The 17405-nt window shown below is 40.4% G+C and overlaps 1 protein-coding gene across 5 annotated transcripts in view; it reads right to left on the bottom strand.

The window, feature by feature from the left end:
• Positions 1 to 17405, bottom strand: part of Dock8 (dedicator of cytokinesis 8) — a 221015-nt gene that overhangs the window by 99124 nt on the left and 104486 nt on the right. For all 5 annotated transcript variants that reach the window (XM_078047567.1, XM_078047566.1, XM_078047569.1 and 2 more), the window contains 4 exons: positions 16231 to 16390; positions 14271 to 14407; positions 12678 to 12771; positions 11635 to 11797 (listed from right to left, as the gene is read on the bottom strand). In XM_078047567.1, the coding sequence (XP_077903693.1) occupies positions 11635 to 11797; positions 12678 to 12771; positions 14271 to 14407; positions 16231 to 16390 (554 nt within the window). The remainder of the gene's footprint in view (positions 1 to 11634; positions 11798 to 12677; positions 12772 to 14270; positions 14408 to 16230; positions 16391 to 17405) is intronic.

Below are 17405 nucleotides of genomic sequence, written 5' to 3'. Positions count from 1 at the left end.
CAGCAGGATCTCGTTTCCAGCAATGATTGGTGTTGTCGATGGTCACCAACTGCCTGTCCTCCTGACCTGCACAAGACCACAACTGCACTCTCTGTTTCCAGGTGCAAAGTCAAAGTAGAGATCACATCTAAACATTCTCACTTGAGAAAAGCTTTCCCTAGGCACCAACTCAGAATTTACTCTCAGTGAGTGATAGACCATGCCACACAAATCCAGGTGGCCACCCAGGCCCTATCAGCACCTTGCAGAGAGATGGCTTATCAGGAAGCTTGAGAAATCAGGGATGTGGCTAGTGCCCTCTCATGGCCACGTGGCAACTAAACCCTTCCCAGAACAAAGCACCAGCAAACTAAGCTAGTTATCAACCCACCTCATCCCCTTCCACATGCCAATCCCAAAGAGCATTTCCTGAGTGAGCCCCAAAACACTGTTTCAGGTCCTGAAGGGAGAAACAGTATGAGCCTCTGCTATCATCCAAGGAGTTGACAAGCAGGATGGGGGTCTGCAGCATATATGCACATAACACAAATAACAACCACAAATAAAATGTGCACTGTAAAGTATCTTGTATTTATCAAAAGACTTTGATGTGTAAAGTCTTTATTACTCTTCTCTCAAAGCCCCTGAGATCAGCAAGGGGCTAGGTTATCCCACCTAGACATAAAGAAAATGAGTCTCGACCTCCTGGCTCTGATTCCGTGTCTCCTTTGGCCTCCCATCAGGTTGAATACAATAGTACTTTTAACACCACCCAGTTCTTCTCCAAGAAGGTTGCTCTTTATGTTCTGTCTAAACAGAATTTCATTGGCTTCCTAATAATTCAGCAAGGAGGGGCTAGGAAGCATAAGTACCATCATTTTGCTTATCCACAAAACGAGGACAGACCACTAATGTGATGTGTGTTTTTAACAAAAGAGGAAGCAGCCATCAATCAAGTCTTCACCCCTGGGATGGCTGGTTATTAAAGTGAAAGAAAACCTGCTGGAGCAGAATAAGTCATCTCCCTCCCTTCTATGTCTCCCCATTAAGACTATCTTGTGGATGTTATAGAAGAATTATAATCACATGTAAGTATCCTGGGAGGCATATACATTGGCAGCATCCAGCTCAACAGTCATGAAGTAAAAAGCATTGCAATCAGGGAATGTGAAGGTCAAGGGTGCAAAAAAGGCACAGGAGGATAGAACTTCAGATCAAGATGAGCCAAGCTTGAGGAGCATGGGGAAGTTTCCAGACAGATGGGGCTAAGGGGGAGCCAAGTGCTCACCAGACAATGATAGGAGAAGGGAAGGATGAGAAAACTCAAAAGAGTCCAATGAGGTGGTTGGGGACATTAATAGAAGAATAGTCCCATGTTCCTTCACAGGGAGGTAAAATCCTATAAGCCTGAGCTACAGAGACCAAGTCAGAATTCCTTTATATTCACCTCCTCAAAATGTAAATAGTGACTTTGGGTGTATTCATATGTGTCATCCTTGAGGATATCAACTGGTGCCTTGAGATAACAGAAATACAAATCTATTAATAACATGAAGAAGTGGATCTCCTGCCCACCTGTGAACCGATTGAAGGAATTTCAGAAAAGCATCTGAACTAGTCTTTGAACTTGGATAAGAGAGAAAGGCTAGCTCAGGTCACTTCGGTTGAAAAAGGGGAAGGATTAAAAAACAAAAAAAGGAACCAACTGCTTAGTTTTTTAACTCTAACTACAAAAAAATGAACAGTGGGCTTTGAGATTTTCCCAATGCTAAATTGCATAATTATTACTTTGGGCCTGGAAATCCCTTAGAAACCAATACATCATGAAGTTGAATTCCTCTAATTTTGTCCTAATTGAGTCATAATATTTATATTTCAACAAATAGTTACATAGATCTCAGTTTATACTTGAAAGTTATCAAAAAAGCAGTATGAAGTCCAGGAGGTAAGACTGGGCCATTTTTGGAATTTGTATAACCTTTCAGGTGTTTTAAGCCAGTGGGCAAATTAAATCGATTTTTTTTAATTAGTAGAGATCTATGAAATGTAAGCAATTAGTTATTTCTTTCTTTCTTCCTTTCTTTCTTCTTTTTTTTTTTAAAGAAAACTATCTTATTTTGTGGCTCGTGTGCTGCTCAGTGGTAGAGAGCATGCTTGTTATATATGAAGCTTGGGGTTCAACCCTCAGCACCAGAAATAAAGCAAAAACAAGTAAAAATTATCTTATGCTGTCAAAACTCAGTCCTTCCAGGTACTCATGGTTCTCTTTATTTTGTGCTGTGGTGTTTGCCTACACCTCCCACTCACATCCACTTTTTCCTCTCAGAAAACCCTGACACAGCTTCTCATATTTCACCCCACTTCTGCTGAGAGGGGCCAAGGGCAGCCTGTCTGAGGCCTCAGACCATGGGTCATCCATTAATGGAGAGCTGTTAAAACACCTCTGCTGCAGAGGAGTGTTTGAGTGCCGACCTTTGGGGGCCTCTGTGAAGAACACGGGAACGTTAGAACTAAGGGTGAAAAAGCCCCAAAGCACAGAAGGTCCCCTCCGGCAAACAGCAACACTTCTTTGAAGGTTATTTCATCAGAAGAGAAAAAGCTGGCCAAAAGTTCAAGATAGACTTTGGCAACATGAGTGAAGCCCATTTTCAAAATCAAACAAACAAAAGCCACAAAAAACTAACAAAAGCACTAAAATCAAGGAAAGAAGGCATCTTGAATTTGAGAGTGCTCCTTCTAGTCTGGACAAACCATTTGTCATCACAGTAGAACACAAGCCTGGAGTTGCCTTAATTTCATTACTTATCCATTGTCTCTGCCCCCACTGATCTTAACCCTTAGCCATGTGAAAACAGGATGCCTCATGAATTTTCCCGCCAAATGCTATGTAAAGGATCCATGGAGAAAACGATGCTCATCCCTGCTTAATGGGCAGCAGGGTTTTTAGTTAAAATAGTCAGAATAGGCAGCAGCACTAACACACTGTGGATTCAGACGGAATGGATATAAATAAGCAGACTGATAAGGGCTGTGAGTTGGGGGACCAGCAAAATAAGTGTACACAGCACCTCCCTCTAACATATTTCACTATTGCTGTGCCCCTGAATTCCAGCAAAATTCTTCACATTCTTTTAGTTTCGGATATGAGGCAGCCTTGGTGAATGTGTAAATATGTACACTGAAAAACTGCTCTCAAAGGAGACCTCACTGTCAGCACAATGGGATGTATTTCTTGGTCCCCTTCCCCACTGCATCTTTCAAAAACAGTGGGAAACTTACACTGATTTTTTTTAATTAGTAAAGATACATGAAATCTAAGCAATTAGTCATTAAAAATTAGTAATTTTTTTCAAAAACAGTGTTGGACTTACTAATGAAAGAAGGCAGAAGCTGCAGATGAGAATAAAATCTTTTGCAAAATATGATAACTGCAATCTCTTGAAACACTGGAATACTTTTTAGTTTTTCTTGGTCTTTGGCTTCAAAGGCAAAAGATGAAGTGCATTTTCTTCTTTAATAAATCACCAAGAAAGGTAGGGAATTGTCTGAATCCAGAAAGTAAGCTAATTGTGCCCCCCAGTGGCTGAATGGTGTACTGAAGCCGTAGCTCTGCAAAGCCTCAGCATAATAATCCTGGGTCATTGGCCTCCCCTCCTGAATTTTTTCATTCTTATAAAAAGAAGTGCTGAATTTTGAAGCAAGACATCATAAATATGGGTATTGTGTCCCCGTCTTATTACTGAGACCAAGTTGCTACTGGCACCAGGAATTCCCTTGTCTTTGTGTTCAGTCCCTGGCTAATTCAAATGGCTGGATTTGATCTGAGCAGTCATTTCTCTTCCTATGTAAATGGCTTGATTATAAAATTTTGATGGATAAGAGTTCTAAGAACAAGGACTGGGCTTCTGGATTGTCTTATACTTAAGGTAGAGTTCTTAAAACACTTCTTTAAAGAGTTAGGAAATTTTCCAATAAATAAGTGTGGCATAAGTTATTTCATTATAACATTTATAATAGCAAAAGAGCAGAAAGGTCTTAAGAGCCCATCAATACAGGACTTAAAAAACCACAACTGTTCATATAATACAATTGAATGCAGCTATAAAAACGTAGTTTCATGTATTCACATCAAAGTGCTCACACAATATAGTACTCAGTGAAGAAATCAAGATGCAGAACAGTGCGAAGATCATGACACATTTATATGGACAGGGAAAAGTGCATGAATATATTGGCTTATATATGCAAGGTCCATATCTGAAAGGATGATTAAGAAATTGAAACAAAAAGGCTGTCTCCAATGGTCAAAGTTAGGCTTGAGGTATAAAAGATGCACTGTTTCCATCTGTTTGGGTCACTATTATTTCCACAGTGTCTATAACAGGGTCTGGCACAATACAGGCACTTAACAGTTGTAAAATAAATGAAGGTATAACATCAACCTCTTTCTCTACATCTATATCCAGAAGCCCCAAACCCCTTGGCTTTACTATGTTAATAAGCATTTGTTTGTGGAAAAGAAGTTGTTATAAACAAACCATTTATACACATATGTGGGTTTTTTTCTAAAGAGGAGAATTGAATAGTTGGAAATCAGAAGTGGTAGAGAGAATTTTTACTCTGTGCACTTTTGCACCTTTCAAATCCTGAACTACTATAACAACAGGCTGTCTATTCCAGAATGAATAAAATTCAAAGAAACAATAAATAATGGCTGCCATATACATATGATATATATATTATATATAATATAATATATATACATATATATATTTGGTACTGGGTATTGAAACCAAGGGATGCTTAACTGCTGGGCCACATACCCCATCCTTTTAAATATTTTATTTAGAAACAGGATCTCACTGAGTTGCTGAGGGCCTCACTAAGTTGCTGAGGCTAGCTTTGAACTCGCCATCCTTCTGCCTCAGCCTCTGGACCTGCTGGAATGGATTACAGGCGTGTGCTATTGCGCCTGGTAACCCAGGCATAATTTTGATGGTGATTTAAAGAGACAGGGCCAAACATATCATAAACTTCTAACCATTAATTAGCAATAACACTTGAGTGCTTATAGCATCTAATGAATATTATGCCATAAAACCACCATCCTCACATGGAGAGGTATGCTGTGGTGTTCTCAATAGACACATACTTACTCTTTGCCAAATCCACTTGAACTCATGTTCAGGTGTACATTGGAATTGCTTCCCAAACCAGGCAAGTGAAGCAGCAGCTCCTCTCCAATGAGTTTCCAGAGGCCTAAGTCACCTTTGGCTGTGGACCTTTGGATGATGCTATTCAGGACCTTTACCTCTTTCAGGGAGAATGAAAGCTTCTCTTTCGAGCAGAGGGAGAAACTTTGATTTTTAACGAAGGAGAGAGTCTGAGATCACCAGAGTGCCACCTCCTGAACTGGTGTCTTTACGGTAAGACTGAACACTGGAAGTCACAATCACTCTGTCTCCAGCACTGAGAAGATCTATTCTGGATATAGAGTTAGCTGGCCTTAAACTGGGTATCCATTTCCTTGGAGAAAATAGAATCCTATTCAGGGATACTCCCTATACCCCAACTCCTGCCTAACCACTTCATCCAGAGTTATTTTGGGTTCATTCCTTCCCTTAGGAATTTTATTCACTAATCATAACTGCCTGCCACTCATTCAAGATCAACTCTTACCTCCATCCTATACCATTCTTTTTCACATGTAAACTCTAAGTCTGGTAATGTTCCTTAAAATCCCACTGTGAAACAGGAGGCACCTCCCTGTGAGGCCAGAGCAGACCTCTCTGGTCTGAGAACGTTCAGTCATATGGGAGGAGGCCTGAAAACAGCTAATTATTCATCAAAGAAATCATGTTCTGACTGATACGCCTGTTCCCAGCAAGCACAGTCCTCCACAGTGAGCCTGGTAATTGGATAAACAAGACCTCAGAGGCTCTCGAGGGCTGGGATGAGTGATGAAATGCACTTTATATGGCTTTCTTTAATGTAATCACCAGTTAAAGGGACGGCGAGGAGCTTAACAAGCTCATTACAACCTTGGTGCCTGTGATCTCGCACATACCCCCGTGGCAGCCACAGGATAAAATGCTCTTGAAGGCCTCGCTGGGCCTTGGCCCCCACTCAGTCTTCATTCTGCTCCCACCAGAAGGCAGCTGGCATCTCCATTACCAGCTGTTGGTCACACGGAAAATAAGGAAAATAAGCCAGAAGTTAGTTCAAATGTGTTTGTAAACGAACAACTGGTATTTAAAAAAATCTGTGTGTAGAGACAGGAAGGCCAAACTCAGACTTGGATAATCCTCTTTATCAACCTAATTTTTTGCAGCTACTTTCAGAATTGTTGTCTTTTTGTATGTGATTTCTCAAAGCCACTTGCCTGAGTCTGTCTCAGGAGACTAGTCTGTCTCAGGAGACTAGTCTGACCCTATGCCTCAGCTCATGGTGGGGTGGGGCCGGTGTATATGTCCCTGCAGAGGACCAGAGTCCCTGGTTATTCCTGGGATTAGCACTTTTGCCTTTGGGAGTTGATCTTTTCCTGTCTGAGCAAGCATTTGTTTTCTGGATGCCCAACTCGTGGGAGTCCTGGGCAGTCTGTAACTGAGCTGGGACCTCTCCTGAAGCAGCTTGGCCAGGGTAGAGGCAGGGACAAGGGTCACACAGGATGCCACTTGGGTGGTGTTCTCTGCAGTACAACATGGTGACCTTGACCAGGGCCACCTGAGGGGGCAGGCGAAGAAAGGAAGCACCTAAAGAAGTGGAAGGAAGGTGAAGCTGAGGGCTCAAAAGCAATTTCAGCTGATCCTGAGCCATTCTCCTCGAGGGTCCATGGCAGATGCTCCTTTAAGGGAGATAGAGGTAACCTGAATTTAATGTGGTGTTAAACAGAAACCTCATCAATGTTAAGATTCCTGCACTGTGTGACTCTGGTCACCCTTCCCACTGGAGGCCAGGCAATGTCTTCCATTACAACCATGTGATAGTCTACCCTCCACCACTACCCCCGTCTAGGGAACTCAGTTTGTTAAAAGTATATTCTTTAATACTCGAATCCTAGTAGTCATTGGTTCAACAGATATATCTGTTTTCTATAAGCTCTGGAAGATCAACTTTTTATAAGTTAGACCTTATTTCACATTCATGAGGTAACTCCTCTATGAAACATAGAACCATCCCTGAAATCGCTGGCTCCTAAATTTTCATTTTCATGTATTTGATTTCCTATGACCAGACTGAATGGTGCAGACATAGCAATGTTCACAGTGGACGTTGCCCTACATGCCGGGCCCTTAGCATCATGTCCAGAATTCCTCAGGCAAATCAAATGAAAGCTTTTCTAACAGAATCAGGAATTTTTGAATAGTACTCTCAGCAGAGAGAAGACTTCAAGTCATACCTGTTCTCATAGGGGAATGAGTTTAGAGAGTAGATGCTTAAAAGAGACCTTTATTTGGGGGGGAGGGAATAGAAAAGCCACAAAGTTTCAGGTTTTTTGAGTCATGGGGAGATGGTAAGGAATAAAAAGAAAGCAAAATGAGCAGACATAGGAAGGTGAGGTTTCCCAAGGCAAACTTTGTTAACAGACCACTTTTACCTGGGGAGAGGTGTAGGTGTAGGAAAGGGGAGTCTTAGTCTAGTCTTGGCTTTCTGTCAAAACCAACCTAATCAGGCCGGGTGTGGTGGCCATGCCTGTAATCCCAGTGGCTTTGGAGGCTGAGGCAGGAGGATCATGAGTTCAAAGCCAGACTCAGCAAGGGTGAGGCACTAAGCAACTCACTGAGACCCTATCTCTAAATAAAATACAAAATAGGGCTGGGGATGAGGCTCAGTGGTTGAGTGTCCCTGAGTTCAATCCCAGGTACCAAAAAGCAAAAACCCAACCTAATCCCCCACTATCAAGCACAGGAGGACTGGAGAAGAAATTAAAAGTTTAACAACATAAGAGGTTAGAACAAGATGATCTCTACATTCCTTGAAGTTTTCACATAGTAAGATTCTCTTACGACATGAAGAAGAAAACCAAGTCCTTAAATAAGTTATAAAATATGGTGGCCTGGAAGCCAAGGGAAGGGGAGACTGCCAAACTTGAGGGAAGTGTCTTCTATCACCCAAGAGTAAAGGCCTGGTTCCCAGTGCAGAGGCCTTGGCCTTTCTACAGTGTTCAGAACAGCTCCAGAACATCACTGTGTGTTTCTGGGTCTGTTTCTCACAACGCCACGTTGGTCTGCAGCAATCTGTCCAGACGTGTCCTCTTTAGCACGCCCACATTTCTGAGTCTTTCAGTGTACAAATGCATTCTAATCCTGCTGTGATGTAATTAAGGGATAATGTCTGCAGCATGGAGCAAAGAGAGTTATAAATGACTCCCATGGGTGATTAAATGCTGAGGGGAAGCTGGATAACCGGTAGAATTCATTTGGTACGAGTTTATTCCAATGCTGCAAGTGTTATTTTCCAATTATAGGATAAGGTTTATAAAAGACACAAACATAGCATCTACCAAGCAAACATTTTCTATCCTTCATCTCCCTCTAGGGAGTGAGAATTGAAAGGACTGCATCCTAAGAATGCTTATCTTATCTAGGAGGAGGTCTTGGGGGCTGAATTGGCATTTAAAGAATGAGGATAGAAAACGAAGAGCTGTGTTAGGATGGATTAACTGGGGCACACACATGTGTAAGGAAGAGCTCTGATTCTATGTAAGTGTTGTTTGTCTCTCTCACTGTGAGTTTTGATCCCAATGAACCATTCACCTTCTCTTTCTGCGTCTCAATTCTGTGAATCAGGAAATGTGCAGGGGCATTTGGATGAGGTGAACTCTGAAGCTTTTTGCATCTGAGTCCCACATATGGAATACAAAGTGCAGATGAGGAACTGGGGAAACAGGAATTCTCTTACACTGATGACAGGATAGCAAACTGGTGCAATTTTGGAAACAAGCAGTATAAATAAATCCGAAAATGCATGCTAGCAGTGACTCAGCGATTTCACTTTTAGGCATATTCAAACTTTGAAACGTGCACAGATAAGGACAAAAACTCACTGACAGTGTTGGTGAGAGTCAAGCATTGGAAAAAAACACAAATGTCTATCAAGAGTGAAATGGACAAATAAGACATGGCTTCTTCAAACAAAGGAATACCATTCAGCAGTTAAAAGGAGTGACATACTCTGAAATTCTAAAATGCAAGATGTTTAGGAGTTCCCACTGTTTAAATTCATGGCAATCCAACTAACTTAAAAGAAAGAAGACTAACTGAATGTAAGGCATTGAGTCAATAAAATTCATGAGTACATAGTAATAAAAAAGGGAGAAGAAAAAATATTGTTAAGTAAAAAAAAGTGCATGTGGAGTATGAGGTCATTATGAAAATTTTAAGAGAATATAAAAATAATATCATTCACACGAGGTGAGGGGATACACACCTGTAATCCCAGCAACTCAGGAGGCTGAGGCAGGAAGATCACAAGTTCAAAGCCAGACTTAGCAATTTAGCAAGGTGCTAAGCAACTTAGTAAGACACTTGTTCACTGCTGGTGGGACTGCAAAATGGTGAGGCCAATTTGGAAAGCAGTATGGAGATTCCTGGGAAAGCTGGGAATGGATCCACCATTTGACCCAGCTATTGCCCTTCTTGGACTATTCCCTGTGGACCTTAAAAGAGCACACTATACGGATACGGCCACATCAATGATTATAGCAGCACAATTCACAATAGCTAGACTGTGGAACCAACCTAGATGCCCTTCAATAGATGAGTGGATAAAAAAATTGTGGCAGCTATACACAATGGAGTATTATGCAGCACTAAGAAACGACAAAATCATAGAATTTGCAGGGAAATGGATGGCATTAGAGCAGATTATGCTAAGTGAAGCTAGCCAAGCCCTAAAAAACAAATGTCAAATGTCATCTTTGATATAAAGAGAGCCACTAAGAATAGAACAGGAAGGAAGAGCATGAGGAAAAGACTAACAGTAAACTAAGACGAATGGGGGGAGAGAAAGGAAGAGAGAAGGGAAAACATATGGAAATGGTAGGAGACCTTCAGTGATACACAAAATAATAAGAGGTTATGAGGGGCAAGGGGGTGGGGGGAAAAAAAGGGGAGAGAATTGAACAACAGCAGAGGAGGTAGAGAGGGATGTTGGGAGGGGAGGGGAGGGGAGGGGGGATAGTAGGGGATAGGAAAGGTAGCAGAATACAACAGTCACTAATATGCCATTATGTAAAAATGTGAGTATGTAACAGAAGTGAGTCTGTATTATGTATTTGGGGAGTTCAAAACCCAATTGAGTCGAATGTATGAAAGATGATATGTCTTGAGCTCTGTAATGTTTTGAACAACCAATAAAAAAAAAAAAAAAAATAAAATAAAAGAGGGTTGGAGATATGGCTCTGTGGTTAAGTACCCCTGGGTTCAATCCCCAGTGCCAGAAAACAAAACAAAACAAAAAACTAACAAAAACAATAAATAAAAACCCTTCAGTAGTCACAGATACATATGCATGTGTGTGCATGCATGCACATGTGTAAACCAGAGAAAATGGAAGAACACACAAGTGTTCATGATGCTAGTGAAGACTGGGAGGTACGGTAGAAGTCTGCAGTCAGATACTGGGGATAAAGATGCTTCATTTAATCACTATGATTTAATTTTATGTTCTATTTAAAAATTAAAAACTCATAAACAATAAAATATCATTTCTGGATGGTGGAGAAAAGATGGAAAAACTTTTTTTTTGTGTGTGTAATTCAAAAAAATCTTCTCAAAACAAACAATAAAAGTACATGAGCAGGGGCTGGGATTGTGGCTCAGCAGTAGAGCGCTCACCTAGCATGGGCGGTGCCCAGGTTCAATCCTCAGCACCACATAAAATTAAAAGGTATTGTGTTGTGTCCATCTACACCTAAAAAATAAATATTTATTTATTTTTTTTAAAGTACACGAGCAGCAATGCTTTTGGCAGATGTGTCTTGACAAGAGATCCTTCCCAGATCCCACATGAAGGATCGGGTGGCAACACATGTGACTCTCAGATCCCAAAGCAGCCTGGTCTTTCAGGACCTCAGAGTCCAGTTCCTTGCTCTCCAATATGGTAGTCACCACATGTTGCCACATAAATTTAAATTCAGACTAAATAAGATTAGATTTTTAGTTCTGACACTGCACTAACCACATTTCAAATACAGAACAAATGCTGAATAGTTTAGCAGCTACTGTATCAACCAGCACACGTACAGAACATTTCTGTCATTGCTGTAAATTCTCTTGGGTAGAGCTGGCCTTGAGCTGAAGACCCATCTTTTAGACAAGTCAGACATTGAAGTCATACTGTTTTTTTTCTTTTATGTCTTTGTGCACAGAAGAAAACCAAGTTATTGATTAGTAGAGCCATTTCATTTCTATAATATGAATCTAAATTAGCCACTATAATCTAAATTGCACTTTAGAAACAGTTTCTTGTTAAGGAGAATTACATAAACCATTTTTAGAAAGAGATCTACCAATTATCTATAGTTACATAACCATCACATTTGCTTTCCCCCAAACCTAGCAAGTAGAAAGATATGTTGGAGGACGAGAAAAGCATTATCCAAACACAACTCCAGAGGTGGGTGTCACGGTTTTCCAAGAGCCTGTTTCTTACCTGTACATGGTATGAGGGACATACACTTCTCGGATTGGAAATTCCAAAATCTCTTTGTGTGGACGTGTTCGGTTTTCAGGAAAGGGTTTCATGGGCAACATTTCAGGAGTCAGACAGCAGTTGATGATCTCTGGAGCTGGAGATATCTCCAGTTTGAGCAAGCCTAGAGAGAGTTCAGCACAGAAATTGTCATGTAAGAGGGATCTAGAAAGACCCAAACCTGCAGACCAACTCAGATTTTAACTTCAAATGCATGCACCCCACATTGTACTGTATTTCTTTTATGAATATAAGGGTAATTTGTGAGAGTGAGAATTTTGGAGTTCCTAGATAATTTCCCGTAGTTTGAGAAAAAGCATGTCATGACAACTTTTGAGATGAGGTTTCTATAAAATAAAAGGCAAGAAATTGTGATATGACTAAGAATGGATCAGAGGATCTTTAAAGTTCCTTCCATAACTATCACACTATAGTAATACACAGCTAAATAACTTCCCTGTTTTGCTGGCAGTAACAATTGGTGGTTTTCAAATTGAGTTCCTTGGTACCCCAGGGTGCTGTAGAAATATCTTATGGAATACTGTGCTGACAATAAGGAAAGCATCTTTACCTTCCCTCAAAGCAGTTCACATTTATTTTTTAAATACTAGGTTTCCATATAATATTACATATGATAAAAGAGGCTCCTCTGTTCAAAAAATTATCTGAGAAACCAGATCTAGAATATATTATTTACAAAATCAATTCTTTAATAAATAGAAAACATTAACAAAAATTTGGTCTGCCAAAAATGCAGACCAATTCAGATTCTTTTTTTTTTTTCTTTGTGGTGCTAGGGATTGAACCCAGGGCCTTTTGTATGGGAGGCAAGTACTCTACCAACTGAGCTACATCCCCAGCCCCCAGATTCTTAATTTCGAATGCAAGCCTCCCACATCGCAAGTGGAAGATGATTTTTGTAAATCATAGTATTGGACAAAGAATGAATCTCATCACAAGTAGTTTGGGGGCAGTTTAAGAGGAAAAAGACAATCCATCCACACCTGGAATTGACTTGACTCTTCTCTGTAAGGATGAAGATCTCTTGTAGTCAGCAAGAAACTTGAATAAGTCTTCATCACTGAGGCGATCTCCCTCCTGCCGAGAGAGAAGGTGGGGTTGGTGGAGATGTGCTATGGACTCCTGGACTCAGGAGGTCTGACTGCTGGGGAAGATTTTTACCTTTAAGTTTTATTCTAACAGGTTTTTCATAGAAATTAGGATAACAGTCAACAGGAAATCAACCAGCCTCTTATCAGCCCTGCTGTGGACGGGGCTTCTACTGCATTCTAAGGAACCTATTTGACCCTTCGGAATCCCAGCCATGAGCTTCTCACCACACCTTCAATCCACAGATGACAGTTTTACTCCCTAGTTTTACTTTCTTCTTCAGAGATGTGAAGATGGAGAAGGTGTCTTTCCCTCTTTCATTCTTTTTACATTTACCTTGAAAAAGTTTAAGCATAAGTGCTACCTCCCCTCTACATGCACACCCTGGGGCTGGCACTCTGCTAAAGGACACTCATGTGCATGATGTCTAATCCTTACTACAACCCATAGCTATGTCAGCCCCAAGGAGAACACTCAGACTTAATTGAGTCAAATACCTTGTCACCCAAGGTAATGCAATCAGGAAGGAGAGTATCCTGGATAGAAACCCTTTCAGTCCTTTTCTATTTATTTCTACACATGGACCCCCTCAGCATTCCTTCTGCATTTTGGTTTGTTAATACAATACTTTTAAATGCCCTATGAAAACTGCTTGAGCTGTGTAAGATTTTTCCAGAAGAGTCAAACAGTTAAACCAAGTCTAAATCAAGTTGCCCTGCCTCCCCAGGGCAAAATATAAATAACATAAAATTTATCATCGTAAGCATTTCTAAGGCACAGTTCAGTTCAGTTGTGGTAAGTACATTTAAATTATCATGCAAACTCCAGACCCCTTTCATCTTGCAAAAAAAAAAAACCCATAAAATGAAACAAAACAAACAAAAACCCCTAGAACTCTATATTCCTCAAACAACCACGCCCTGTCCCCTTTTCTCAGTCTCTGGCAACCATCATTTTACCTTCTGTCTCTGCATTTGAGAACTCTGGGAAGGTTTTTATTTTTTAGATAGTCTTAATGTTTATTGAACTAACCAAGAGCATCATCTGGAATGGTCATTCTCTATAAGCAAGAAGGAGTCCTGGCAAGTTTGCACATGGAACAGAGATGACGAGGACAGCTAAGCCAGGAGACCTGGACACCAGTGGGGAAATGACATGTTGTCCAGACTTTCTTCAAAGCCTATTAAATGCACTGACCAAGACAGTTCAAATAGGCAGTTTGTATGAACAGAAACAAATCCATCTCTCAATTGACATAGCTAGCACTCTGAGCATGTACCATAATCTAGCTTTCACATCCCTTGTGTCGTAGAACTGTTCCAACCACTGTGTGAAGCAAGCACTATCGTCTCTGTTCTGTACATAATGAAACTGAGGCTTCGTGAGTTTAACTGGTTGCTCTCTTAATCACTACCTGGACTCCTCCTTAGGGCACTAGCCCTCATACCACTGCCTGGACAAATCCAGATCCACTGTAACAAAGATACCTGCTTGAAAAAGCTGTTAATGGTCATGGGGGTGGTTTTGAAGTTGGATCCAACTCCATTTTCCTCCAAGGAGAGGGCTCGTTCAGAAAGCCTCCTAGATTGGGACAAATTCCTCCGATCACCTGCAGAGCTTCTCCCTTTAAAGCAAAACAACTGTCATTTGAAAGTGTACCTTTCTGTTTCCATACACAGCAGTCATTAATTCTCCCATATCTTAACATCTTAAGATAGGTTGAAAGCCGTTGAACATGGCCATTCTTGTTTTGAATAAAATTTCCCCTCTGTGGGCCCCCACTTTTCTTAGTCCTCATGTTGGATGAGAATGGAGAGGCCATGAGCAGCCCTGGGCCCCTCTCACATGAGACTGGGTAGGCCAGATGCCACCAGCAAAAATCCAGAGCTGCAGCCAGAACAGGATCTCCTGGTAAGCTTTATTTAGTCAGGACACAGTTTGCTTTTGTTTTATTTTTACATTTGCATTCCACTGGGAAAGGCAAGTACTTAAATATCCCTGAATGCATTTGGGACTGTGACCCAAACATGCTGGGGTCAGCCTGAGTACATTCTGGATCCAGCTTGCCTCTCTCATGTGGACTAGGCAAGAGAACTCAGTTTCTGCCTCCGTTGTTGACCTTTGTGATGAGGATGAGACAGGGTCAAGACCCTGGAATTCTGTCTAGTTATCTCTGTCCTTTGTGAATTCAGTTGGAAATCATCTTGTGGCTTTTACAATGCAAAACTCAGGGGTTCTGTTGTATACAGTCAAATTACTTAAAATTCTAATAGTTCCAATTCTTGCCTTTGAATATTTTCTTATCTATTTCCAACTCTCTTGCTGAAGTACAGTTTCTTGCTAGCACTATCCATGTAAATTCCGTACAATACACTGCATCTTGGGTTGCCTTGTAGTCAGGTTAATTTACCCTTGACCTTTGATCACTGAGGTCTCAACAAGCCCTGTGCTAAACTACCTGACGGAGCCCTCTAAGCTCCCCATGTAACACTTTCAAATAAGGCTATCCTTTATACTTAAAAAAGGGTATACATAGAAGTTGGTGTTAAAAATTGTGGTGTGGGGTCAGAATGTAGTCAAATGAGGTTTATTATCAACAAATTAGAAATAAACCAGGAGTTAACTAGAATTTGTGCAACAGTAACTTCAGAAGAAAAGCATCAATAACAAATACCCTTTCTTCCACTCCCTGGTAAACAGCAGAGCTAAGGAATGCATAAAGAATCTGAAGGTAGACTTAAATATTTGCTGATTTCAAAGGCATTTAGGAAAACAGAAACCCTGCCACAGGTGGTGGGGGGCAGGGTGGTGGGGCCCACTTGAAAATTTTAAAATCATTTGGACAGCTCCATGTATAAACTGTAGGACATTAATTGTTCATCAAGGGGGAGGTGATGAAAAAGAGAGAAATTAATAAAGTGAATTGGAACAGTAACTAGATATTCTTTTAGCTCCCATTCTTTCATTGCACTTGGCAAAATAAACTGAAAAACTGGAAATTTTGCTGTGAAACCTGAGTTTTGCTTTTCAAAGCAAAGCCTTTGTAATAGAGGCTGTTTCTATATCCAGGAGCCAAGCGTGGTGTCTTTAACACACTATGGATGATTACTATATTTTTTGTTATTTTTAATAATTTTTATTGTTTGAGAGGGAGTGACTACTAAAAATTAATCTTTTGAAATGTTAAAAAAATCCAGAAAATTCCAACCAAAATTCTTAATGTGAGAGTATACCTAAGCTCCATAAATGTTCATGGCAATTGTTTTGAGGATCCCTGTCCAATCAAACATATGCAATTCAGGCAGGACAGTTTTACATTCTATTTATTTCTTTCCTCCTTCCTGTCTCTGACACCTTCCTGCTCTCTTAAGCCTCACTATTAAGCATTGACCTCAGAGTCAGTACACTGGGGATCCCTTCCCACCTTACAACAGATGAAAATCTTACCAACTGTGGGCTCCACATCAGTTACCTCCCTATCAAGGGTGGAGACATTGAAGATGCTGGCTAAGTTCACAGGAGCCCAGGCAAAGGGCATCCGGTATTTCCCTAAACGTTGGCAGAAGGATTCAGCTTGCAGTTTCAGTTTTTCAATTTTATCTTTACTCTAGAGGAAAATGGAAAGAGATGAGCTGAAACAAACAGTATGGCACCAGCAGCAAGTCAACTACTTCTAACATGGATATGCCAGCCATCTGCAAACCCCGACTCCACTGACTAGAGAGTGAATCAGCAGAAAATATCTCAACTTGCACCAGAAGTCTAGCTGATCAGAAAACAATGATTATAGGAGGAGGTTGAAGCAGGCTATAAGTAAACTGTAACTTCCACTATAAAAGAAATGTCCAAGGATTAATATACCAGTGAATCCACAAGCGCTTCTTTCAGATCTAGTTGTATGATCTAGTTCTCATGAGAGAAAATTGGGATAAAAATTTAATCCATCATCTACCAAGATCCCCCCAAAGATTTTTTTTTTTTAAACAAAAGTTGCCTTGGAAAACTTCAATAAGAACTGTAAATATTGCCAACAACTTCTTCATTAAGTTGACAAGACTTCCAGTGTGTTCTTTTCAAGTTCAGATTGAATGATAAAGGGAAAAAAAAAAGAAGTGTTTTGAGTTCAATCAATTTATTTCAAAGGTATTAGTCTGATTAGGGAAGTCTTATTTGAGAAAGGTCAGGTTTAAAAATCATTTGGAGAATTTCTGTAAATTGGTGCTTAATGGCTTGGGACCTGTAATTTACTAATTAATTTATGATGCACAGTAGTCACAGCCAATTACCAGTTATTGATACTGGAAAGGACAATGCCCCATGGTGTTGAGAAAGGTCAGGAGATCTCTAGTACTGTTTAATTTTATGGGGTCTCCAGAGCCCTCCCAATCATCTGCGTCAGAGCCTCAGAAGCAAGATGATTGGATATGGTTTTTGCCCTGGCCAAATTTTACAGTCTTACAATGGTGCATGTAATTTTTTGTGAGTTCAATAATTTATTACTTTTAAAGATTATCATCAATAATATATTCTCTTTCTTCTTTTGTTTAAATACAATTTATTAGTGTTTCATATGGGGACATATTATAGTCTAGACCACATGAACTATTTTGTGGAACACCTCT

The sequence above is a fragment of the Ictidomys tridecemlineatus genome, chromosome 4 (assembly GCF_052094955.1).
Source record: "Ictidomys tridecemlineatus isolate mIctTri1 chromosome 4, mIctTri1.hap1, whole genome shotgun sequence".
Lineage (NCBI taxonomy): Eukaryota > Metazoa > Chordata > Mammalia > Rodentia > Sciuridae > Ictidomys > Ictidomys tridecemlineatus.
Note: the sequence above shows the minus strand (reverse complement) of the source record. Positions and strands in the feature narration are given on the sequence as shown.